Source organism: Phocoena phocoena, chromosome 5 (genome assembly GCF_963924675.1).
Source record: "Phocoena phocoena chromosome 5, mPhoPho1.1, whole genome shotgun sequence".
Taxonomy (NCBI): Eukaryota; Metazoa; Chordata; class Mammalia; order Artiodactyla; family Phocoenidae; genus Phocoena; species Phocoena phocoena.
This window is the reverse complement of record NC_089223.1, coordinates 42872255-42898410: the sequence shown is the minus strand read 5'-3', so window position 1 is coordinate 42898410 and position 26156 is coordinate 42872255. Positions and strand designations below refer to the sequence as shown.

General features: G+C 39.9%; 1 protein-coding gene across 1 annotated transcript; it reads left to right on the top strand.

The window, feature by feature from the left end:
• Positions 1-5745: 5745 nt before the first annotated feature.
• On the top strand, positions 5746-25783 carry FGF5 (fibroblast growth factor 5). The gene is made up of 3 exons (XM_065877144.1): positions 5746-6359; positions 14123-14226; positions 24762-25783. Exons 1-3 carry the CDS (start codon positions 5999-6001, stop codon positions 25107-25109), a joined length of 813 nt encoding a protein of 270 aa, XP_065733216.1. The 5' UTR covers positions 5746-5998; the 3' UTR covers positions 25110-25783.
• Positions 25784-26156: the final 373 nt, after the last annotated feature.

Genomic DNA, 26156 nt, shown 5'->3' with positions numbered 1-26156 from the left:
TTTTTTTGCGGTACACAGACCTCTCACTGTTGTGACCTCTCCCGTTGCGGAGCACAGGCTCCGGATGCGCAGGCTCAGCGGCCATGGCTCACGGGCCCAGCAGCTCCGCGGCACGTGGGATCCTCCCGGACCAGGGCACGAACCCGTGTCCCCTGCATCGGCAGGCGGACTCTCAACCACTGAGCCACCAGGGAAGCCCTCTATAATTATTAAAGGGATAAGTAATGTATTATGATTCACTAAAATAAAGTAATAAATAATTTACATACTGTGATTATTAAATACTTTTATACTGTGATTGCCAAAAGAACGGTCCTGGATTTTTCAGCTAGGTATTTTTCAATGTAAAAAAAAAAAAACATTGAAAGAAATAAAAAAGGCAGTTCACAAATAATTCTTCTAGAGGACACAGGAATGGGACGCTTTTTTTTTTTTTTTTTTTTAACAGCTTTTGGTTAAGCTGAAAAAGATTTTTGGGCTTCTCAGAAAGTTCTTGATTATAAAAAAAGTATTTCTCTAGAATGTGATGTCTAAAGTTTTATTGGGAAAAAAACTAAACCGAAGCAAAACATCCACTTGATATTGTTGGAGATATCTTTCAAATTCTGTGTACTTCCCTGCCAACAGTTGCATCTTCAATTTTGGTCCCCATACTGCTTTAACAACTGAAGAAAAATAAGCATCTTATTATGGGAAAAAAAAAACTGTCTGTGTGGACTGGTTCTCAGACTTAGTCTGAGAAATCAGCTTTGATCAAATTACTTTCTGAACAAATGACCTTTGACTGGGTCGGTGAAAAGATAGCCCATGTGTCCCAGGTTTCAGCAGCTTCCTATCTGTTTATCACTGGTACCAGGCTTGGTGTCACTTCTGTTCTCTTCCTCCTGTCTCATTTGGCACAGAAGGGATGTCCTAGAAGAGGACACTGTGCTTCCTTTCTCTTCATCCCCCCACCCTCATTTTTCCTGAATGAGTGCCCATTTGCTTATGGCCTGTCTCTCTGGATGCAAACCAACAATAGCAGCAACTCTAATTCACCCTCTTTATCTCTCATGATAAAGATGAGAGATGAGAAAAGTCTCTTGATTCCTCACTCTTTTTGCTACCTAACCCACTTCTTACTGAGAATTGAGACTGGAAGTACCACACCTCTCCTCTTATGCTCAGAACGACCTCTCTAGACATTATTAGATACAGATTGTGCCAGGAACAAAACCCATCATAAAGGCAAAGTGGGCTCTGTTTGGGTCAGGGGATGGTGGCATGATCTCAGATCACGACTTTTGTACTCATATGTAGCCAGCACAAGGAAATACATCCTCCATCTTCAATGGCTGGCCCTGGACAGGATAAGGGGCTTCTAGTACTTTAAGAGCAGTTATTTCCTGCAATTGGATATTGTGTGCTGAGATAACTGGGGGCCTGTAGTGCTTTGGGACTCAGTGCATGGATGTACCAGAAACTAAAGCAAAACTAGTCACCAGGTTAGTTGGAAAGCACTAAAAATGAGCTTTATGAGAAAAAGTAACGGATTTCATTGAGTCAATTCACAAAAGATCTCTTTCTACTAGCAAGGGCTGCTTTGCTTTCTGACTCCACAGATATGGAGGAGACCAGCTGCCTGTGGCCATTTCAAAACAGTTGCCTCTTCAGCAAGAAGTAATAGACCCTGGAGAAAGATGAAGAGATCTAACCTCCGGACCTGCAGAGTGCCTAATGACTCTGTCAGCATCCTGCCTGTGCACCCTCACTCTCTTGTTTCTTTCCCGCACAGCCAGCCCTTCCCACCCTGCTCAGCCTGCTCAGGGCTCCTTTAGCCACAGACTGTTTGTTCCTGTAATTGCTGCCAACTTGGCTGGTGAGAAGCCAGGCCTGGAGGAAATAGAGGGTCCTGGCAAGAACACGGACTGACAGCCCCAACAGGGTCAGCGCCTGAGTCCTCCCACAATGCAATTGTGCCTCCGACAAAAATCCTATGGAACTAGAAGTGATTGTGGGGTCACCAGGGACCTGGTTAGCAAAAAGCAGTGCTGCTGTCTGGATTCAGCCTCTGAGTGTGTGGAAGGGTGGCAGGGATGGAGAGGGAGGGCGGGATTCAAGCCCTTCACTTAGGAAAAATTTCCGAAATCCTCTAGGCTTTTGTCTGCTTGAATCAAGCAAAGAAAACCAGTCCTTGTCTTGAATTGCAACAAACCAGACTAGGCAAACCTCATAGATTGTGGGCACCTCCAGCAGAAGAAATGAGGAGAGACTGACTTGCTCTGAACAGAAGCCTGTGCGAGGTCCGCGGGGACCCTGGCAGCCTCGTTCGTGGGTTGGAGAGCCTTCCGGGCACTGTGGTTTGCACTGCCCAGGGTTGCTCATCCTATCCCACCATCTATCTCTGGTCCTTCCCTCCATCACAGTGTGATGCACTGTAGGACGGACCAGGCTTTGGCCTCTCCGCTGGAGCTCTGGTCTCAGAGACCTCCAACATCTGTTTACAACCAGAGGAGGGTTATACTTAGTAAGCTTGTCCCTCGGGTGAAGGGAAGCTTGTCTTTGCCCTGATCTCTTTCTTCCTAGACTGTTAAGTGGCAGCCTGAGGATACAAGTCATTGTATCTTGCTTTGAATTGACTCCTGTTGCTAGTAACTGGATCACAGCTATAGCTACAAAAGACCTACAAGAAATTCATCCTTTGGTTCCCACACAGAACTAGGGGAGGCCTGGAAAGAAAGTTCAGGTGCTGGGGCTAGGAAAGGTGAACCTGAGGTGGTGAGGCTACAGAACGTGAGGCCGAGGGATTGAAGAGATGAGGAAGGTAAACCCGAAGAGATGGGGACCAGAGCTATGTCTAGATGACTGGTGGGACCCGTTCACCTGTTAGTTTTTCGGTGCCCCGTCCAGTGGAGATGAGTGGAAACTAGGCTTTATCTCTGCAGGTAGCCAGGAGCCTGCACCTTCTCCCCGACCTTGCTTCCGCGGCAGGGGGAGCGCATGAATCAAGAACAGCACGGCACAGCGGCCGCGGGCGCGTCTCCGCCTATGCCCTGGCGACCTTGACCAGGCTCACTGGCCTGTGAATGGACTGAGGGATCGTCTCCAGCCAGGGGGCTTTTGATGATCCAGAAAATAACCAGAAAAAAGAAAAAAAAAAAACAAGTGGCACAGGCTTGCACTCTCTTTTGAGTGGAATTTATGGGAGTAGAGCCCGGGTAGCCAAGACCGTGAAACGAGAATTTTTCCGACCACAGATTTGCGGTGGACCCAGGCTCCGCGGATCTGCTGCGCCAAGCGTGAGGCAGCGCGCTGGCCAGGGAGGGCGCAGCCGGGAGCGCAGGGCGACTGGCTCCTCTCTCGGCGGAGCTGCGGAGAGAGGGAGTTTGGCTGTTCAGTGCATGGGACAGGCGCAGTGCTGTCTTCTTTCACTGCTCAGTTTTTGCAGGTCTTTACATTAAAAAAAAAAAAAAAAAGACCCAAATATATGTTCAACCCTCTTGTAGATTTTTAAAAGGTTACTGGCACCCACCCTACTTGCTCACGCACACCATACCGATACAGTTTTAAGGGCGCACTTAAAAAAATAAAAAGCCTCCTAGCATCCAGGAGAGTTGAGAAGGAACCTGAGGTCTAGTTTGCCAAACTCAGTCACAAGAGCTGGTCAAGTGCTCTCCACTTAGTGAATGCTCTGCTTTTCTGAAAGTTTCAACCTCAGACCCCAGAGGAGGTCGGAGTGCACCTTGCCACCCTCCAGGCTGAGCTGGGCTAAAACCTGAGCAGGTGTCTTGACCTTCCTGGGCCATCCCTAGACAAGAGTTTGATCCCCAGCTGGAATCTTGCAGGACGTGAGAGGGATACGGGAATGGTTGTTTCACTGGGGGTGGGGCTTGAGGAGCTGAAAGAAAGAAGAAAAGAAAAGGCGTAATCTCAGTTCCAGAGGCTCAGCCCCAGAGTGGTTTTGACCTCCTGGGTTTGGGAAGGAGGCTGATAATGCCTGATAGTGTCTCCAGTGAGACACAAGCAACTGGATTCACTTTGGAAAATCTTTGTCACTTGAGGAATGGGTGACACACAGGGAAACTTAGTGATGGTATCCAGCACCACCAATGGGTCTTAAACCCCGACAGCTTTTTTAGAGACCCAAGGACATCACTTGCAGAAAGCACAGTGCCCAGGCCCAGCATCCCACAATCATTCACCGTGGAAAGAGGCAATGCCAGTCAAGTGGATAGTCCTGAGGGACCACCCTTCCTCAATGTCCACTTTCAGGATTGCCTTGCAAGGGTCTGCTTACCTGTGGTGGTTAAACCAGAAGCAAAAAGCTTGAGCCTAGCACAGCGGAAAAAGAAGGGGTGTTCAGCCCAGGACAGCATCTTATATAGTGCCAAGGCCATGCACATCTATGTGTGATGTGCCCTTTCTTCCCCACCCCCCCACCCCGTGGCTTCACTAAGTTGTCCAGTTGATTTTCTGTTTACAGCTGCCTTGATGTTAAGTATTCTAACCATGGGAGATTTCCAATCCTGAAAAATAAACATATGTTTTATATGCTTTTCATTATTGAGATAGGAATCCTTAAGTGGGTACTCAAAAATGGAGAAAGCCACCTCTTAGCATCAACCTTGGCTTATATGAATTGACGTTATCGGTCCAAATCACAGCCTTTTCATTAAAATGAGCAATGAATAATGTGCCAGAGTGTAGTTTAAAGCTTCAAATATGTTTTCAGATGGAAATATTTCAAGAATGCAAGCCAGGTATATTTCTCAGATAAATGACAGTAGGGGCATTGCATACACGGGAATTCTCCGTTCTCAGGTTTCCTGAAATCCAGCGCGCGCATCATTAATCATTCATTGGAGTCGGCCTTCAGTCAATGGCAGCTCTGAGTAAGCTGAAGCGAGCCGTTAGCTAATCCTTCCTGCCACGGGGATCCTGGGGCGAGAGAGGACAACTGGACAGTTAGTCACATGTGCTGGTGCCCAGACCCTACCCCTCTTGCCCGGCTCCGAGCACGGTGTGCGTGTGCGCTCACTCTCCCGGGCGCAGACCTAGAGCTTCCCAGAAGGAAAAACAAATTCGGTGGCATTATGCTTAGTGCGCGACCAAGAGTTTCCCAACAGGAAAGCAGCTCGAGCCCTGGCGTAAAGGCTTAGGGCTGCTCTCTAAATGCTGAGTAAATCCATTCATTAGCTCTTTAGTAAATCAGTAGCACCAACAAAAGCCTTCTCCCCACCGCGCCACACCAAAGCCTTCCAAGTTGCGCTGCGAACAGTTGCAGCGGTGGGATCCTGGCCGCAAACACTAGCAGCGGTGGGATCCCTCGGCGGGACGCAGTTCCCGAGAGATCCCTGGGGCAGGGGTTGTAACAGTCGGGTCTGCTGGGCAAAGGGAAGGGAACCTGGAAACTGTGTCCTGGGTAGGCGAGAGCGCATTGCTGGGACGCAAGCCTGCGGCAGAGGTGCGAGAGACGAGAACTCACTCCCACGTTTCACCCTCCCATTCCCGTGACTGCCCCAGGAGGACTCCAGGGCTCGCGGGGAGCTGAGTTCCGCGCAGCGTTGGCTCGAGTGGAGGGTGGCCGTGTGGCGCGTGAGAAGTGCTGGGGTGCGTGGCCTCGGTGTGCGCGCGCCCAGCGTCGGGGCGCAGCTTCTCTCCGCCTGGCTTCTCCTCCCACTCACCCTCTCCCGTCTCCTCCCTCCTCCACACCCCCGCCCCCGGGACGGCGAGGCTCCCTCCCCGCACCGGCCGGAGAGTACACAAAGCGGCGGGTGAGGGGAAGCCTCGCAGGCGTGCACCGAGCAGTGAGATCACTGGCGTTATAAATATCCCAGTGCCAGCGCCGAGATCCGTTCGGGTGGCCTCTCTCTCTCTCCCCCTCTCCCTCTCTCTTCCCCGAGGCTATGTCCACCCGGTGCGGCGAGGGGGGCAGCGCCAGAGGCACACAGCCGCGCGCGGGCTACAGAGCCCAGAACCAGCCCTGCAAAATGCACTTAGGACCCCCGCGGCTGGAAGAATGAGCTTGTCCTTCCTCCTCCTGCTCTTCCTCAGTCACCTGATCCTCAGCGCCTGGGCTCAAGGGGAGGAGCGCCTCGCACCCAAAGGGCAACCCGGACAGGCTGCCACCGGTAGGAACCCCGGAGGAGCCAGCAGCAGCCGGAGCAGCAGTAGCACGAAGTCTTCCTCTTCTTCCTCTGTCTCCTCCTCCCCCGGGGCTCCTCTGGGCAGTCAAGGAAATGGCTTGGAGCAGAGCAGTTTCCAGTGGACCCCCTCGGGGCGCCGGACCGGCAGCCTCTACTGCAGAGTGGGCATCGGTTTCCATCTGCAGATCTACCCGGATGGCAAAGTCAATGGCTCCCACGAAGCCAATATGTTAAGTAAGTTGCCTGCTCTCCTACAAACCCTGTCCTAAGCGGGCGGCGGGAGTCTCGGGAGGGGACAGCTGGTGATTCCCTGGTCTGCAAGCCCACCTTCCGGAGCCCCGGCCACTGGGATCCAGCCGGCCCTCGAAACAGCCGGGCGGGTTGGGTGGAGATGCGTCTACGTGACGGGCACACACTTTCCCCTCTCGTGGGTACGAGGAATGGCAATTACTGAGGTATAGGCTACCCGGAGGCTGGCGCAGACAGGCACCTTGTTCCCAGTTTGCCCTGGTCCCAAAGAGGAGCTCCAGCCAGTGCCTGGAGAAAAAACAAAAATCTCCTTTCTCCTCGTTTAGCTTCTGTTTACCAGACTCGCATTTTTCACTGGGCATCAAAGCGCACCCCTTTTCCCTGCCCATAACTGAACAGTTTTATTTAGAATAATCAAATCTCACATACTGCCCCTCACAACGGCTACCACAACGCCAAATTAATATTATATATAATGTATATATACATATGTGTATACGGATATGTCTATTGTAGATACGTACATATTTACACATTATATACATATAGAATATATATGTATATTATACGGGAGACCAGACATTCCCTGTTTGGAAGAAGACAGTGATCTAGAAAACTGGACACGTTTAGAGAGGGAGACGTGATGGACATTAGAATTAATAATTGCGGAGTTGGGTTTAGCACCTTTTAGTATCTTGAAACCATGACCAGACCTTGTGAGGAAGAGTGGCCTGCCTTTGGTCCCTCCCCAAGGACAATTAGGGGAAAGTTCTTTATTTTAGAAGAAATTCAGAGGCGATTCAATTTGGTACAGGTGAAAATTTTGTAGGTTTTTTTTTTTTTAAGCCAAGTTTTAAATTTTCTTTCGGAGTTTAGCTCTCTCTCTTTCCCTCCTTTCTCATCTTCTCCTTCCTTCCACCCCGTCTGAGTTTTCAGACCATCACTGCCATTCCTCTGATTCCTCTCACTGCCCCTCTAGGCAGCAGAGGGGAGAGATGATTTGCGGTTGTATGCGGGACTGGGGAGATCTCTGCGGGCGTTTTTCTCCGTAGGGCCAGATGGTCTTCCAGCCGGGGTTAGTCCAACAGATAGAAGCACAGCCCGGGCCTTAGAGGGACCCAGGGAGAGCGGAAACATGGCCAGGAGATACCGATGCGCACACGGTCACCGGCTCCGGAGTGTCAGCCTGGTGGCTCCCAGGTGTACTTAACTTTCTCCGTCTCAAACCAACTACCCGATGGGTTTCTTCTTACCCAAGCTCCGGAGGAGCGCGGGCTCCACAGAGGGGCTGGCATCTGGCAAGTGTTGGAGTTGTGCACGTCTGTGGGATGGCTGGCCGGCAAGCTTCCTCCGGGGGTTTCAGGAGGCTGGAAGTGGAAGAGCTGGCGGTTCGCGCCGGAAGGGGAGCGGGTCCACGCCAGCCTCCTGCCCCTGACTGGTCTTTCGGGCTCTGCCGCTCCAGCTGTCTGTGTTGCACGTGGCGAGGTGGCCTGGAGCAGCAAACACGAGAGGGACCTTACCTGTCTGCCCCAGCGAGTCTCAGGCCCTCCCACACACTCCTTAGAGGTGTCTGCTTTTATGTTTTAAGGTTCATTACACTCACTAAGCAACTGACCATCTTCAGTGATAAAAGGCAAGGTCAGTTAGGGCGAAGGGGAATTTCCTGAGATTTAAGGGTAAGCAAGAGTTGTGTCTAGTTCAGTATTTCCATTTGTCCTCATTTTGTCCCACCAAACTCTTTTCCTCCACCAGCCATCAGAGCTCTATTCCCCACTTCTAGTAGTATTTTCCCCTTTCACTTACATGAACACTGTTTCTATTCTGTTCTTCTTGCAGTTTATCCAAAAAATCAGCCTCAACAGAGGATAACTTCTGTGTTCCCAAGGGAACATCCAAAGTTAGCCTGCAAGGAGGGCAGATTGGACCCCATGGGGTAAAAGGATATGTGGGAGGTGGGTTTCGGTGTGCTAGGGATCTCTGAAAACCAGACTTATTCCCAAGATATTCACCCTCTTCTCTTGGAAGAAACCATAAGAGACAAAGATTTTTGCAGCTTAGGCCTTGTGGAGGGGAAATTGTAGAAAAGGATAGAAAGGAAAATGAGAACAGATCAACAAAGAACACATTCAGCTAAAGAAGACATTGGCCAGTATTTATTTCCAAGGTACATTTTATTTTAACATCCACTTTGAAAGATATCTAACAAAGAACAGACACAAAACACTGCTTTGTTTCTTAAACAAAACTGAAGTGCCTAAATAAAACTTTCTTAATTTAACGAACACTTTCCTAATTCATTTCAGTTTATAACAGCCTTTCAGAGTTTAGTCTGTGTCTTTCACTTGGCTTGCAATCATTCACTTATTCATTCATCCATTTATTCATGTACCCAACATAGGATACCTAGCTCACCAAGCTTGTTATTTCGATTACTTTTGGGTTAGTTGGGATTTTTTTTTTCCTTTGCCTTCCATAGGTTTTTCTCACAGAGGAAAGTATAATTTAAGTGTTTAAATCATGGTGATTTTCAGCTTTGTGATGTCTGGAATGTCCAACAATATATCATAAGATTCCGCTACCATAGATCCATGAAGAATTTATGAAATACATCATGTTTAGAAGGATAGCAAGTAATTTGGAAGTTTAAAATGAATCTCTGTCTTTAAGTAGCTGTGAAAGAGAAACAGGACCTGCTAATTGCAGTTGGTCATATTACCTCTTTGTAGATAGCACTTGATGGTTTCCTGATACATAATGTAAACTCAGGAGTTGTTTATGGAATGTTGGTTAGAGTAGATGAGGAACCATTTGTCCAAGTCTCTCAAGAGAAACTGAGCGAGCTCGGACCATGAGGATCATGGAGAATACATCAGTTTTACCTCATCATCTAATTCTACGGTCTGTGAGTTAGCAGTGATAGAAAACTTACATTATTTTGTCACAGCTTGCTACTTCTGTAAAGAGTCAAAACTTTGCCGTGCCAAACATTCTAACAGGTTCTTTTAAACTCAATAATTTTCTGTAATATTTGTCAGAAGAAATAAATATATGTTGGAATATATGTTTCACAACTATCTTTTGACATTAAAATTTTTGCAAACTGTGAATATTTTCTAGTTTGGCTATCAGAAGTACACTGACCATAGATTTGAAACATGATTTGTTTAGTTAAGGAATACCGCTTAATATATTCCTAGCTTCTCTTATACAGTAGTTATCTCAGGTTTTGAAGACAGGTAAAAGAATCAAGCTCATTGCACATAAACTCTTATTATAAGGAAATACTAGGGAAGGGTGAAGAAAGATGGGCAAGACAAGATAGGTGATAAAATCCCACTACTGAATAGAAACAAAGACTTTGTTTTAATTTCTATGCTTTCAAATTTAGTTCTAAAACAATGCTTCTATTGGCTTATCTTGGGCCATTGAAGAATAGGCAATCAAGTAATTGTCAATTTAGGGAGTGAAAGCTTAAGGCTATAGCTACACAAAGCCAAACTGTTCACATAAAATATAGAAATTCCAATTATGTATTTTGGCTAAACCAAACCCTCAGTTTTACTAACTTAAAAAAATCTGAATTCACTATCAATTTTGATGTTAATGTACAGTCAACCTTTGTATAGTCCCCAAAGCCTAAATAAACCAGAATCTCTATCTTCTGTATGGAAAAACTCAAGTAGGAAATTTCTATGTTGCTAACTTAATCAATGAAGACTACTAAACTGGATATTTCAAGACTCAGATTTGATAAAGGCATGGCATATTTGTTGCTGTGTGAGCACAAGTAGAGAAACTTCAGTTTTAAATGGTTTTTCTTGGGGCTTCCCTGGTGGCGCAGTGGTTGAGAATCTGCCTGCTAATGCAGAGGACACGGGTTCGAGCCCTGGTCTGGGAGGATCCCACATGCCACGGAGCAACTAGGCCTGTGAGCCACAACTACTGAGCCTGCGCGTCTGGAGTTTGTGCTCCGCAACAAGAGAGGCCGTGATAGTGAGAGGTCCGCGCACCGTGATGAAGAGTGGCCCCCGCTTGCTACAACTAGAGAAAGCCCTCGCATAGAAACGAAGACCTGACACAGCAAAAATAAATTAATTAATTAATAAATTCCTACCCCCAACATCTAAAAAAAAAAAAGATTTTTCTTTGAGGATTTTTCAGATGGGCTGTTGATAGCTTCTGAATACATGGAATATCTGTATTTCTTTCTCATTCACTGAGAAAAGAGAGAAAAAGGAGAATTCTACATAATTGTATCAACCATCATTGATAGAGTCCTAATGTATTAAAAACTCTAGAGGGGACTAAGTAAGAAAATCTATATCCAGAATAATTTTACTTTGTAACGCATACTTATGCTTGTAAGTAAGTGGATTAAACAGTGTATAATCTGAGAGACACTGAGTTCTTGCATCCTTCAACCTAGATGTCAATCACAAAATTCCGCCAAGAGAGAATAACTCCTTCAGTTAAGCACTGTTTTTTTCTTTTGATCCTCTTAAATGTGAACACCCTAGGAAAGATAACACATTGTCACTTGCACTTTAACTCTCTCCCTGCCCCACTCCCCCAGCAGTAGAGGGCCAAAATAGCAGGAGAGTACTAAGACATGTGTCCATACATGTGTACACATGGGGTGTCCTGAAAAGGAAGAGAGGTAGTGAGAAGGTCAAAGAAACAATCCAATTTAGCAAACATTCATTGACTATCTATGATCTGTGAGACATAGTTGGCCTTCCACAGTTTTGCTTAGGGATACCATCTGGGCTTCCACGTGAATTGTAAATTCCCATCAAATTTATTATTACTGAGGAAATTACTGAAATTGAAAAAATAAATCAGTTTTAGAGAAATATTTTCTGGAATTTATATACGTGTGATTTAATGCACATGGGTTTAAAATACTTAGAATTCTTTAATGAGTTACTGAGATTTGGCATGAAAAATCAATAAACCTGTGATCTTTTTGGGGAGTGGGGGCAGGAGGTTAAATTGTGGAGCTTGTAGAATCTGCTCCTGTATTCTAGGAAAAAAGACATCATGAAATTGCTGTTGAAATTACTTTGGAAACTATGATCTTAACAAGGTTCCTAATATTACACCATAATTACATTATTTAGAACATCATACCAAAGTTGCCTATTTGAAAAAAACAATTATTTTATCTAATCTCATCTTTTTTCTTTCCTGCATTCTTCATAATTTTAAATAGAATGATGTATGTAAAAGTATGTTTTTAAGCTTTCAATTAAATATAATTTTCTTAATATTATAAAATCTTTTCATTCTCAGGCATTATATCATTTTTATACTGGAACTTACAAGAAAAGAAACCATGTAGTATGTAATAAAATAACACTTTCACATATATTATTTCATCTTCCCCATATTTAAAATTTATTGCAATGCAAATTTATATAACACATACATGCAGAATGTACAGTGTATTGGGAAACAAGTTGAGTCAAAATGGGTCTTTCTTAAAAATAGAATATGTTGTCAGAAACCAATAGTTTACATAAGCAAAGCAGTGCTCCCATTAAAGAAGTATGTACAGAGTCCTTTTGTCTTGACCTCTTAAATAATAGCCTGCAAACATATATGCTTAATAAGAATTTTATCTTTTATGCTACCATGTATTTTTTTCCCACTAATACACAATAGATTTGCATTTACAAAACCAGGTAATTTTCCAGACAATGGTATAAAAAACCTTTAACAAAGCAGTACCAGGAGTAAATTGGGGGAAACATATGGTCAAGTCTCCTTTTCTACCAACTCCACATTGTCTCTTTTGTGGCTGTCATTCTACACATAGATGATTTCTCATGTTCTCCCTGTCTCATTTTTTAACAGACATTTACACAGTATTCACAATCACATCCCCCATCTCTGAAATATCCAAAATCATTAATGCTGTTTTTCAATATCATTCTGTAATTTTGATAGAAATATAACTTTGTATCAGATGTTCTATTCATGTTTTATTAATAATATTATTACAGCACTACATTGTGTAGTAAATTTGTCTTTACAAAGGATTCTGTGTGCTTTGTTACTATTTCATAAAATGATAATGCTTTTAAATCTTTTTCGGGTATGCATCACAGTCAAATAATTTGCATAGCAAAATCTATTGTAAATAGCATTTTGAAAACATTTTGAAGGAAAGAAATTTTTGAGACAGTTTTTTTTTAGGAGTTTCTTCCTAGAAGCAGAAGTAGTTCCTTTCCAAGTTTTTAGATTTTTTTTGGTTTGTTTTAAAGAAATATCCACTAATAAAGTGGTAGCTGCAGTTTTCTTGAGATGTGTTTTATTTACTCTAGGCTAAGAATGCTTATCACAAGATCAATAGTTCCTTCACGAACTTTCTGATCAAATATTTTTAAGAAATCAGGTTAAATAAATAAGCGACAGTGTTTGCTACAATTATAGGTACTAGGTCGCATTATTCAACGTAAGTGCTCTATAATGATATTCATATATGTGTTTACATGTATTATATATATGTGTATCCACAATACACTGCATTTGGTAAGTTGAACAATTTTATATGTACTTCATATACTGCAGGGGGAGACTGCTATTTTATGAAAATCTGGTGATTTTCTCTATTTGTCATTCATAGTCCTACTGACATATTCTAATTAGAATATGTACTCAAAATATTACAGATTGAAATGTTGAGATGTTTTTTCCCTCCTCCCTCCCATCCTTGCTTGCTTCCTTCCTTTCTTCCAGGACAAGTCCTTTTTTAGCTTTAGTGAACCATATTATTTTGTCCTTTTTTTTTTTTTTTTTTTGCATTTTGTTGTAGGCAATTAACAAAAAGCTCTATGCTTTTCTTCTGTTCATATAACATTACATACAAGTTTATGGTAAACAGGCAGGAATCCCAATTATATACAAACTATGAGTTTCATCTTCTTAAAATACTCTAAACTGCGGTATGTGACTCTCTTGACCCAGTGGATGTGGACTTTCAAATTATTAAAGGAGACAGAGGGACATCGACTTGATAATTCTGACTACTAAATGCCAAATAGAAGCAATAACGTAATAAATACCTCATTAAATTTTTTCCAGAAAAGTCACTCAAAATGCAAGATGTCTCAAACCATAATCCATCAAACACTTCACTGAGCCAATAGTCTCAGATTACTTATATTGCTTTCAGTATCTTATGTATACTCTTTAAATGAGCAACTCACTAAATGATAGAGTGTGATATATATTGATTTATCGATTTGTATTATGATCATTTGAGAAGAGGGATTTCTTTTATGTAAATAAGTATTATTTTCAAGGCTTCCAATGATTTATACTAATCTTGAGTACCATCTTCTGTGCTTTAATATTAAAAGTACTGTATTATCTCTGACAGAAATACAATGCATGAGAACTGTTTTGTAAAACATTTTAAAAAGTCTTTGCCATTCCTTTAGAACTTGAAAAGATTCTACTGTCAAATATTGATTACTAAAAGTGACTTATCGTTTGTAAGGAGAAAAAGAATTACTAATGAAGCACAAATTTTTGAACCTTGAAATTTATCATTTTAAATGAATACTTGAGTGCTAGACCTTTTTATTCCTTTTACATAATAAATGTCGCAAAAAATAAAGATGTTAAATACTTTTTAAAAAATCACAGTGATAAAGAATGGAGACAATCTACGTAGAAATTGAATTCTTCACAATGGTATATAGAAGAGTCTGTGTTTTATTTTGGGATTTCTGTCATCCTAGGTATTTTGGAAATATTTGCTGTGTCTCAGGGGATTGTAGGAATACGAGGAGTTTTCAGCAACAAATTTTTAGCGATGTCAAAAAAAGGAAAACTCCATGCAAGTGTAAGTAGAACCACTTCATATTTGTTAAAGGTGTTATAGAGATTTTACATTTGTAAAGTGGAATGAAGTGATTTTCCAAATTGATAGGACAATTTGCCCAGAGAACTTAATGTTTTTTTGTTTTTGTAAAATTATATGTACATTAAAACCAGAGAAATGTATGTGTTTTTGTAAGTAATTTAAATATTTTATTTACTTGAGAAGATAATATAGAATCCACAAAAAGTTTTAAGGGTAAGTGTATTTGAAAAGAGCATTTTCTAAGTGATTGCCATTATTTATTTCTTAAAAGTGGTCCAAGTGAGGAGAAATATTATGGAAATACTATGTTTTTAATTTACATGTTTATGGTGATTGTGTGTGTGTGTTCAGTAGATCATGTTCTTAATTTTAAAAGCTACTCATGATGTCAAAAATGGAGTCTAAGTAATGTAACATATATTCATATTAATAAGTATGGAGGGAAGAAACCAATAGTGAGAAGACTTTGACCTTTAATAGAGAAATTTAATTTGACTCATTTGAGAAATTTTCATCTTGTTTTTTTATTGCATCAAAAACACTTCTTAAAACTATGAAGACTAGTTTTGCACTCTTAAACATTTCTTCAGCCCACTTAACACAGTTTGTAATCAATTCACAAATTATAGATTTCTATGCTTTGTTCTGAAAATGTTCATTACTTGGGAAGCATTAAAATGTTTTAAAGATAATAAAATATATGTCGCTTAGTTTTCCCGCTCACAGGTTCTGTTTATTAATATTAGTAGTATGCACAGCCCTTAAAAGTGATTTATGCTTTTTTTTATAGTGTACTGCGTTTTGTCATATTAAGTTATTTTAAAAAGCAATGCTTCTTTAAAGCTACTCCTTTAATCCTTATTCACTTTAATTCTTATTAAACAAATTGGAGAAATATCACTTTTCCAGTTTTCAAAGTACATAGGAAGTTTTAACTGAGTGCAATCAATTGGAACTTGCTAATTATGATTTCTTCTTTACAGACCTTTAAAAAATTGAATGAGAATTTCACTTGGTTTAATGTTTAAGACTTTCAATTTTCCTTTCTCTAGCATCTAAATGTGGTTTGTTAATATCTCTTGGAGGAGACAGTAGAATTCAAGCTATTTCTACAGCTATTTGAGGATTAAATGAGATAATGTATATAAAGCTTGTTAGAACAATGTTACTACTTAATAAATATTACCTATTATTGGATGATAATTTAAATATAGTCTAAATATAATAAACTACTAAAATCTCAGTTTATTAAGATAGATGGGAAATCTTTGGTAACCTCTCTGATCATGCATTACAAGCATTATAACCAGATTTTCTTATTTCATCTTCTGAGCTGGCTACTATATTCTAGTAAACCACAATACAGTGTTCATAAAATAATTGCTCTTTGATTTATTACATATCTTAAGGGAAAACGTTCTTCATTGCTGTGGAAAAGTAGGACATACCATTTTATTTTTTAAAAAATATTTGATTTTTAAAAATCCACATACAAAATATAAAACAATGATCAAATGCATCTACATTGAATAACTTTTCCTCGATCTACTTTAAGGTGGTAAAAGATTGAAACACCTTCAAAATCTAAGCATCATAATAATATGCAATGCCTAAAAAGAAATTCTCTTTTATTGGTTTGCTTGTTTTGGGTGAAAATCTTAATTTTTTAAATATTCTGATTCATGCTTTAGTACGTGCAAAAAAATAGACTACCTTGGGGCAGCTTAAGGATAATTGCAACAGAAAGCGAAGTACTACAAATGGATGCCAATTAGAAAGGTCAAACTGAAAGGTTAGGTTACATGATTCCTCTGTCAAATGCAAGTAACAAATTTCCAGAAACTTGACCCAAATGTCTAAGGATGGCTGGCCGAAATAATGCAGATAATGCAAAAACAGCATCTGTTATTCTTTCTCATCTTGGCAGGCTAAAGTTATTTCATGGAATAATGACTTTTAAACAGTACAAAGCAAGCCTTGCTCTTGTCACTCACTGAAGCCCTTTGATATAAAAGTCATTCTGATGACTTTGAGCTGAATTGTAGATAAAAAATTAAGCCCTACGATTATGTGGATTCTTTCTAAACCATTTGTCCAAGCCCACTTTCTCTTAGCATTTATTAGCACTTTTTCTCTAGATGGAAACCTAATTAAATTATAAAGTGATTTATTTTTAAGGAAGTTGAATTTTGAAACAGTATTAATTCTAACCATTATTAGTTTTATGCCAGATGGTTTCTTTCCCCTTTTCAGTTTCTAGTTTAACATGTTGAAAGATTGTTCTTATAGCTAGCTTTAAATATAATTATTTGATTTAGTTTTGGTTTTTACAAAATTTCATCACCACTAAAAATGCTAAAACCCCTTATACTTTTAGGATTAAATGTTGCTTAGGATTAGTGAGTTGCTTTAAATTAATAATTGTGCAGAGGCATTTAAAGAATACCTTTATAATCATTTCAAAAATATACGTATATAAAACCACGTTGTGCATCTTAAACTTAAACAATGTCGTATGTCAATTATATCTCAATAAAACTGGAAAAAAATTTAAATAAATAAAGAGTAACTTTAGGGTTTTATTTACAAAGTAAATGTGAACTATAAATCTAAAGTATTCATATAATTCTGGGGAAAGTAAACCTATAGCGTATTGAGAAATACTCATGGAGAATAGGAGATTTTCAACTTCGTTTTTATAGTAACAATCAGACTATTAAAAATTAGCTACTTGGCAGAGGTAAAAGATTTGCATATTTCTTTAAAATCTCTTTCATTCACATTATCTCATTACATAGTTAGGTGAGGAAATAGTCTCAGAGATGTTAAATATTTTCCTAAGTTACCACAGGTAACAATTGATTGAACCAGAATTACATAATTCAAAAATTCTCTCTCCTTTTAAATGCTATAATACTTGGTAGGGAAAAGTTAGCTTGAAAGAAGGTATTTTGTTTCATTTGGAACTATTTACACTGTTTTCAGCTATTATTTTATAGGAATTATTAATTGCCTGTTTTAATAATATTTTTGTATTACGTTTTAAAGAATGAATACTGTGGTTCATCCTTAGAATATTTTTGGTTGCTTCTCTCTCTCTCTCTCACTCTCTCTCATTCCAAACCCTTTTGGAGGATCTTTTTTCCCCATCTACTTCTGTGTCTCCTACTTGATTTTAAAGTCTAGAAAGGAGGGGATGTGTGCACCACAAAACTTGTCACAACATTTTATAAATGTTGGTTATTCAGTGTGAAGATGAGTTGCATAGGGAACCCCTTTTAGGATGTACTTTCAGAACAGAAAAGAGATCTGTTTTGTTCACAGAAACTCTTCATTTAGAAAATGCTTCATTGTCAGTGGACAGGAAGATGGTAAACACTATTATCAGGCCAGAAAGTTTAAACTTAGGCAACATATATGCTGATTTCCTTTGTGTGCTAAGTTTGTTAATTTGGTAAGAGAAGTTTTCATTGAACTTCAGCCATCTCGGTGTGCTCTGCTCACGCACTAAGTCAACCTGTATACCCATAGTAATCTCCATGCAGCTCTCCTTAAGACCTTAACTGATAGACCCTAAGTAGACAATGCACTTAAATTCCTAGTGTGCAGGGTTTTTTCAGCATTCTTTACAAGGATGAAGGTGTCTGGTCTTCTTCTCAAGATGCCTTGGGAATCACTGAGACTAAGAGCAGGTAATTGCTTCCCCAAGAGCCATGAGGGTTAGTCAGAGCCTTCACTGTGGCCTGTATCCTCTTTCTCAACTTATTCCCAGACTGAGGTGCTTTGTGGGGCTGAGCACCCTTCTCTTTTGGTCTCTACCTCTGCCTGCCTGTCTGTTCGTGCTCTCTCCTCAGGTTTATTGTCTTTATCCAAAGTTGCATAGGCAGCCTTTCTGGATTTATCTGAGGTGGGTCCAGATGTAAGTGTAGAAGGTCTTGAGTGTGGTGGTGAAGAGCACAGTTCAAGTGTGTCATTCTACTTGAGATACACTGTGTCATTTTACTTAATCTTTCTATTCCTTGGTTTTATCAGCTATAAGTGGAAGAAAATTAAAGTAAAAATACATGGTGATAGTTGAGCATTTTAAATGAGATAATATGTATAAAACACTTAGAATAGTTCCTGGAAAGTATTCAGCATTTAGTGTTAGAACAGATCTTCCTGAATTTGCTCTCAGGCAGCTGTTTGATGATCCTCTATCTCCTCTCAGAATACTTTCTGATTTTGGGGTCAGGCAGCTGTGACCCCCTCAGATATTTAGACCAGCCACAAATCCCATTTATTATTGGCCCCTTTTTTCTTTAGGTCCAAACTCGTCTTGCATACAGTAGCCCCTTTTCTCCTGGGTTTTCCTTTTTTCCAAGGAACCTAATTTGAAAGCAAAAATCCCAGGTTCAAGATCTTAAAGAGGCAAGGATTTCCAATGGTCATAATCTCATAATTTTTTAAGATCCTTCTTGTACATTGTGGTTTTCCCCTTAAAAAATCTCAATCTTGAAAAAGGTGGTTATCATGAATTCTTCAGTCTTTTCATTAAGTATGCATGTTCACTTATTGCCTGTTGGGGAAAAACATTTTAGCTCATTTTAAAGATACAGAAAGAAGCACGTAGTGGAATTATTTTTGTTTCTCAGGGTTTTAGGGAATCATGTTTGGAAGGAAAGCTAATTGCAGAGTTTACGAAATAGGCATGGAATGTGTGCTTGATCAGCCCTAAGCAAGGACTAGAACAGCCTCCTTTCCTGGTTTCAGAGGGCACCAGCTGGCTTGCCCGGGATGAGAGTCTGGACTAGACTTCCTGAGCTGGGGGCAGAGTGAGGATGAGTCCGCAGCCCGTAAAGCTGGGCATGTTTATTGAAAGGGGAAACAGAATCTTGAGTAATGGTTATCATCATCATTAAAAAAATAAGTTATTAAGCACTCCACTCTTGCAGTCAAGACCCTGAGCTATATAATGGCATTGAATAGAAACTCGCCTTGCCCTCTAAGAGCTTTCAATTTACACAGTAAAACTGAATAGCTGGTAATTCAGGTTAAAAAAATGGGTTCAGTTTTCTACCTTTGCAGTAAATGTCAGTTTTCTCTTAATTTCACACTACGTAAATCTGGTTAGAGGGCTCATTTTATTGAGGAAATCTGCGTGTGATGAATCGACTTGTAATTTCAGAGATCCATTTCAGCCTAAAGTGAGAGATGGTGTTCTACGTCTTAGATGGTTGGGGAAATGGCACTTGTTTTTCATCAGTATTTTAATATGGAGCAACTTCAGGGCAGGTAGGAAGATATAGAAACCTAGGAGATGCCTTGGGTTTGTACAGTGTTACTGAAAGAGTTTGAATCTAGGAATCAGTAGATGAGATTTAAGTCACAGGCCTACCCTGGCACGTGATAAATGTGGGGCTTTAGACGAATTCTTTTCTTTACTCTTCTGTCTGGAAAATCAGGTAATAGCATCCTAATAGTCATGGAATTATATCAAGAATGAAATAATATATGTAAAACACCTGGCACATGGTAGCCCTCAATAGCCCAGCTTTTTTTGAGCTATTAAGAGCATCAGACGGTAAACTATCTTATACCATGTTTCTACAACTGTGGTTCTCACCTCACCTGCATCAAGATCACACAGAATGCTGGTTAATGATGTGATTCCAGGGTCTCAGCTCCGACTTACTAAAACAATCTCTGGAGATAGGGCCTTGGGAATCTGCATTTTGACCTGGCTCCCTGAGTAATTTGAAGTCAAATTCAAGAGGTTCAGAGGAGGAGAAATCGGGTGGCTAGCATTCTTCACTACCTTACCTCAGGTTGATTTAAATCCAACTTGTGTATTCCCTTGGTTGCATGAAGAACTGAGACACAGAATGGCCAGATACCTAGTGCCAAGCAGGAAGTATGACCATGCTGTGGAGATGGTCATGCATCAACTGACCCATATGAGGCTTGTGAAGTAAAGAGAAAGAGGCAGCTCCTGTACATGCATGCTGCCCTGTTCTGGGGTTCTCTGTTTGGGAGCAGTTGGAGCAGGGTCTAGCTTTCAGCCTTCACTCACCACCAAAGGTGGGTGCTTTTGTGCTGGGCACATCCTACACAGCCATACAAAACAGCCTGGGCTTAGGGGACCTGACCTGGGCAGTCCCATTGGTGGGACTAGGGGTGGGAACCAAAATGCATTGAAAGGAGGCAGGGGAACAAGAAGTGTAGGGATGCAGGCAGCAAGAAAACTTTGCTTAGAGCACAATCTGGTCTTTAATTGTTTTCATTACAGTCTATAATAATAGTTTAATTATTTAATAATATTATATAGTCTATAATAGCATTTTAGTTACTTATATTTAATTATTTCTTAACTTCATAAAGTTTTTCAAGAGAAAGAGGCAAATCAAAGAAAACAAAGTGAAATAAAGAAGTAAAATTGATTAAATGATTAAATAGCCTGCAGACTCCAGGGTTTGTACTGCTGTTAGTCCAAATTCAATCCTCTTTATATACCTCTTTCATACAATGCATATTTACTTCTTCAGTCACACGTAATGAGAATCGGGACTCATAGCCTCAACTCATTTGCTACAATATTCTCAATCATCATAGAGCATGTTTACTAAGGAACAAATCTATGTTAAGAGGTTTTAGAAAGTTTTAAAAAATATTGTTTCAGAAAGAATTCTCTGTTTGGTTTAATTGACCTTCAGATTTTAATTAAGCAGAATTAGTCTTTTCTGGAATATCACAGTCAAAGTTTTACTTTCTTTGAACTGAATTTGACCTTTCTTTTAAATATTCACTGTGTGCCCTCATCACGCGAGGAGATGAGTAGAATCAAGGTAAAGTATCCTCCTAAGCCAAAAATTCTTGTTTTATTTAATAGCACCATATTGCCCCACCTCTGAATAATTTGCATATTCAAGCAAAAGTAGTTTAATTTAATTTTCATCTGTTTTTTTCAGTTAAGACTCTTAAATTACATAGAAATCAGCCAATTTAAACTTGCTAGTTTTGCAATTATGGCTTGTTGACTATAACTTATTTTTACACTTGCAAGATCAAGGAGAAATTATAGAGAAAAACATAGATAATTTAAGTCAACAAAGAACATGGGCAGGACCATGGCTATATTGTTTTTCATTGTAAAAGTGACAACCAGCACAGTGTCTGGCATGTGATATACAGTCGATAAATATCTGTGGAATGAATCCACAAAAAAACTGAGTTTGAGACAAAGATAGGGGCTCTTTACGAACATTTTAATGAATGCGTTTGTTGTAGTGGCTGATGGTGGTAGAGTGGAGGTTATGGGGGTCCTGATTTCAATAGCTTATTTGAAATTAGATTTACCTCTCTACTTCACAGCTGAACTGTAGATAAAGTCTTTACGTCCACTTCCCATTTTCTAGGGAAATAATCCAGTTCTATTGTTTTAAAAGTACATATCTTGCTAAAGCACTTTTTATAATTCAAAGGAGATTTCAAAAATTAAAAGTAACCTGGAAAGTTTATTATCTAAAATTGTGTAATGGTAAATGGTAAATATATTTAAATGGCTCTCCTGCTTGGTGACTGTTGTGAAGATGCCTCACGCGTAACATTAGGGACAGAGATGAGCTGCTTAATGTCGCCGTGTTGTCTGAACAGGGCCGGGAATACTGACGGGAACAGTCCATCCCTCCAGAAGAAACCAGATCTCCTGATGAAAAACTCACTATTTTTGTTTCAAATGGCTTTGTTCCATCATAGCTGGAAGAATTTTTCAGACAAAATATTAAATTAGAAGTCAATTAAGAAATCCCAAACAGTCTGACTGCCTTCACTCCTGTTTTAATGTGGGGTTTGGAATGGCTGAGGGCCAGCAAGTAGTGTGGGTCCTCAGAATTCTGAACATCTCTACCCCATGTGACAGTTAGGTGACCCTCGAAAAATCTAGAGCCTGAACAGCCATCCTCTTTAAGTCTTCTCTTAAGAAAGAACTTAGAACATGAACCTTGAGGGGGAAAAGAGAAAGTTTTCAGATGGAATAACTTTCGGGGGTGGCATCGGTAGGTTTTCACCCCATGAAAGACAGTAAGATGGAATTGCTATAGGTTAATATACCGTGTGTGTGTGTGTGTGTGTGTGTATGTGTTCATGCACACGCATGTGTGTCTGTTGGCCACATCAATAAAAAAAGACATGTTCCTTCTTTATTTTTTTTGACACCATTAAGGAAAAAATAAGGTTAAATTATGCAGTACACTTAAAAAAATCTAACTGTCAAAATTGAATAAAGCAATCACTGCTATCTTTATTTCAGGAAAATGATTTTTGTGTGTGTGAAACAAGGGTAGAAGTCAGGTCTATAATATATTATACATTAAAAATGTTATTCAAATAAATTTTAAGAAAAAAATCTGAGGCAGGGTAAATATACCTGCTACCCTTTTTAGTGAAATCTCCCACACCTTTCTAAAATGCTTGGTCTTTTCTGTAGCAGAAAATATTCCAGATGGTTATAGCTTTTATTTTAAAATAAAACTTTGGGATTATCTAATTGAGTGGGAGAGCATTGAAGTCCTTTCAAGAGGTAGGCAGACAAATCTATGTTTGACTTGTAAGAAAGACTTTTTAATTAAAAAAAAAAGGAACAGGAAATGTGTGCTCTTCTAAAGGAATGGCAACGTAGCACCCTTGTTCTGGTCATGGGCTTGTAGGTTATGATGGGATGAGAGAAAGCCATTGGCAGTGGTTCTTTAAAATAGCGGTTTACAGCCTGCAAGAGACCCAGTAGATAAGTGCTTATATATAGCTTCATAGCCTCCAAATAAAGAGTTTTATTGATTGAACTACACTCGAATGTAAATAACGTGGATAGACTGTCATACATAAGATAAATGTGCTGCAACTCGTTGTCTTCTGATATTGTCAGTATCTTGCACAAGTCAAAAATTCCATGTGGCCGTCAACAGTAGTTCCGTGTAAACTGCCTTGCAATGTTCAAACTTCTAGATTACAGTGTTGGGATCTGTATTGCAGAAGAAAATTTGGCATTATTAGAAAAGCAAGGGAATTAAAGGACTTTTAATTCCATGTTAGAACCTCTCGGTTTGATATAGAAAGAATCATATTTGTGTGTGTGTGTGTGTGTATAGTGTATACGGGTCAAGATATTTGGTATTTCTAAGCCCAGGACGTTTATACAAATGGTGCTCCCTGAAATTGTGAAACATGTTGGTCTAGTCCAGGTTAGGGATTTGAATTCTTTGGGGGCTATGGACTCTTGTATTTGATAAAAGCTCCAGATCCTTTCCTTAGAAAAATATTTTGATTCTCACAATAGCCCTACAGTTGCAAGGATTGTGGATAAAGAGCCTAAAGCTAAGAACTCAATTGGCAGGATTGGCGTTTGATTGCATGTCTGTCTGACACATTCTCACTTGCTTCCCCTATACTGCGGTCATTCAATTTCCTCAATACGGCAAACTCAGCCTTTTCAGAGCTTGTTGTGGCCTGCTTTGTCGTCCTCATCTCTTCTTCCTTTCTCCATGCGTCCTAAGTGGAAATCACGCTGAACTACTTACAGTGCTGTCCTGCTGACCTGTGAACACACCAGTTCTGCTCCCTGAAATCCTTTCTCACGTCACCTGCCTTGCTCACACCTTGTTGGACTTGAAGACTCAGCTCAAAAGTCAGCTTTTCTAGGAAGACTTCCTGCCCTCTTCCCTGCTACCTCCATCCTCTCAGATGCCCTTCCTCTATGCTATCATTGTATCCTCTGCATACCGCTGTCATAATTCCATTTATCAAGCTGCATCATGATGGATGTCTACTTCTTTGCTTGATCCACTGTTCTGTGAGCATTTCAAGGGCAGAGTTGTGTGTGTGTGTGTGTGTGTGTGTGTGTGTGGAGAGAGAGAGAGATCTGGCTGAAGTATTGCTAGTGACTCCAAAGGTAATTTTTTTCTTCCTGCCATCAAATATACTCTCCTGTATCACTGTGTGAAGATACATTCTTTCCTAAAGAACTCTAACATATGCAATATTAATAGGGCCATATGCTACCCCTTTCTCAGCACCATGAAGCATGCTGATAAGATTGAAAAATGTATTCTTGTTTCAAAGGATAATATGACCCCATTCCTCTGAATAATATAGTACTATTTATTTTCTTGATGGCTTAAGAGGGGAAAAAATCTTATAAGTTAACTTTTCAACTAAAAATTTCAAAGTAATTAGAAAGAGTAATAGAATTTAAATATACGAGTTCCCGTTATCACTTTTATATACATTGATATTATTTCACGATTGTACATAATAAACAGAAATCAGCATTACAAAGATGAATAAAGTAGGAATATAGAAACGAAAATAGTAATTTTAAAGCAACTCTAAAAGAAGCAAATGTGTCTTTATAAAAGAGAATGGAGTAGGAGGACAGAGGTCAACGGAATTCTTGTTTTTTCTTTACAGTAAAAGACCTCATTTTATTACATGCTGAAAATGTTATCACTACTTGAATTTCCTCTTCTTCTTTTATTCCCTAGGCCAAATTTACAGATGACTGCAAGTTCAGGGAGCGATTTCAAGAAAACAGCTATAATACCTATGCCTCAGCAATACACCGAACTGAAAAAACGGGGCGGGAGTGGTACGTGGCCCTGAACAAGAGAGGGAAAGCTAAACGGGGCTGCAGCCCCCGTGTTAAACCTCAGCACATCTCTACCCACTTTCTGCCAAGATTCAAGCAATCAGAGCAGCCAGAACTTTCTTTCACAGTTACTGTTCCTGAAAAGAAAAAGCCACCTAATCCCATCAAGCCAAAGGTTCCCCTCTCCGCACCTCGGAGAAGTCCCAACACAGTGAAATACAGACTCAAGTTTCGCTTTGGATAATATTCATCTTGGCCTTGTGAGAAACCATGCCTTCCCTTCAGGAGTTTCTGTAGGTGTCTTTGTGCTCTGAAGACAACTTTTTGGACACAGCTTCAGTTACACTACACTGTACTGAAGTCAGGACATTTGTTTCAGTTTGGCTGAAACAAAAATGTCTCCTGATAGGAACTAAACTGGAATTCTTTGTACCAATACAGGGAGCTCACTGCTTTAGTTCAGTATGACATGAAGCCTTTTGCTTTATGCTTGGTGCATACTGGGACTCTGTTTCCAGAAAGTTAAATGGTGGGGATTATGTATTTTTCTGACTTTTACAGATCAACCTGAAAAAGCATACGATACATTTTTATTTTTGGTTTCCAAAGACTATTTTGATGCAGATAAAAATATTTTATTAACATTTGTTTTTTGGGTTTTGGTTTTTTTTAAAGTACCTTGCATCGAGCATATTTTCTTACTTTTGTTATTTTTAATTAATAAGACATAAAACAGCCATTTTAATGCAATTTATCAATTATAAATGTGTTTATAGCCTGTTTATAACATGTGGATTTATTTTTCATTTTTCTTATTCATTGCACTTTTAATTTTTATTGTGCTTATTTTTTTTTACCATACCTCAGATAATGTAAGTTAGTCTTGCATCTTAAAATGCTTAAATTCTCTTCAACAGCACCAAATGTTGAGCTTGGGTTTGTATGTGTATGTGTGTGTGTATTTGTGTGTGTGTGTGTGTGTGTGTGTGTTTGTGTGTGTGTGTGTGTAAATTCATGCTATTATATGGAATCCTGTCTTTTTGGTGGCTGGGCTACAATGAATTGGAAGTAAGGAGAAAATATAAGGACTTTTTTGGTGGAATTAAAAGTTGGAGATAAGGAAGAGGATTAGAGGTACAAGTACACTGAGTTTGCAGCATTTACTGATATCTAATTCTGCCTTGCCTTCACTTCTCCTTTTATCTACCCTGCCCTCATTCTTTAACAGCTGGAGGAATACATTTTATTCTGTCCATCAAGCATACACTATGAAACCAGAGTGCTTAAAATA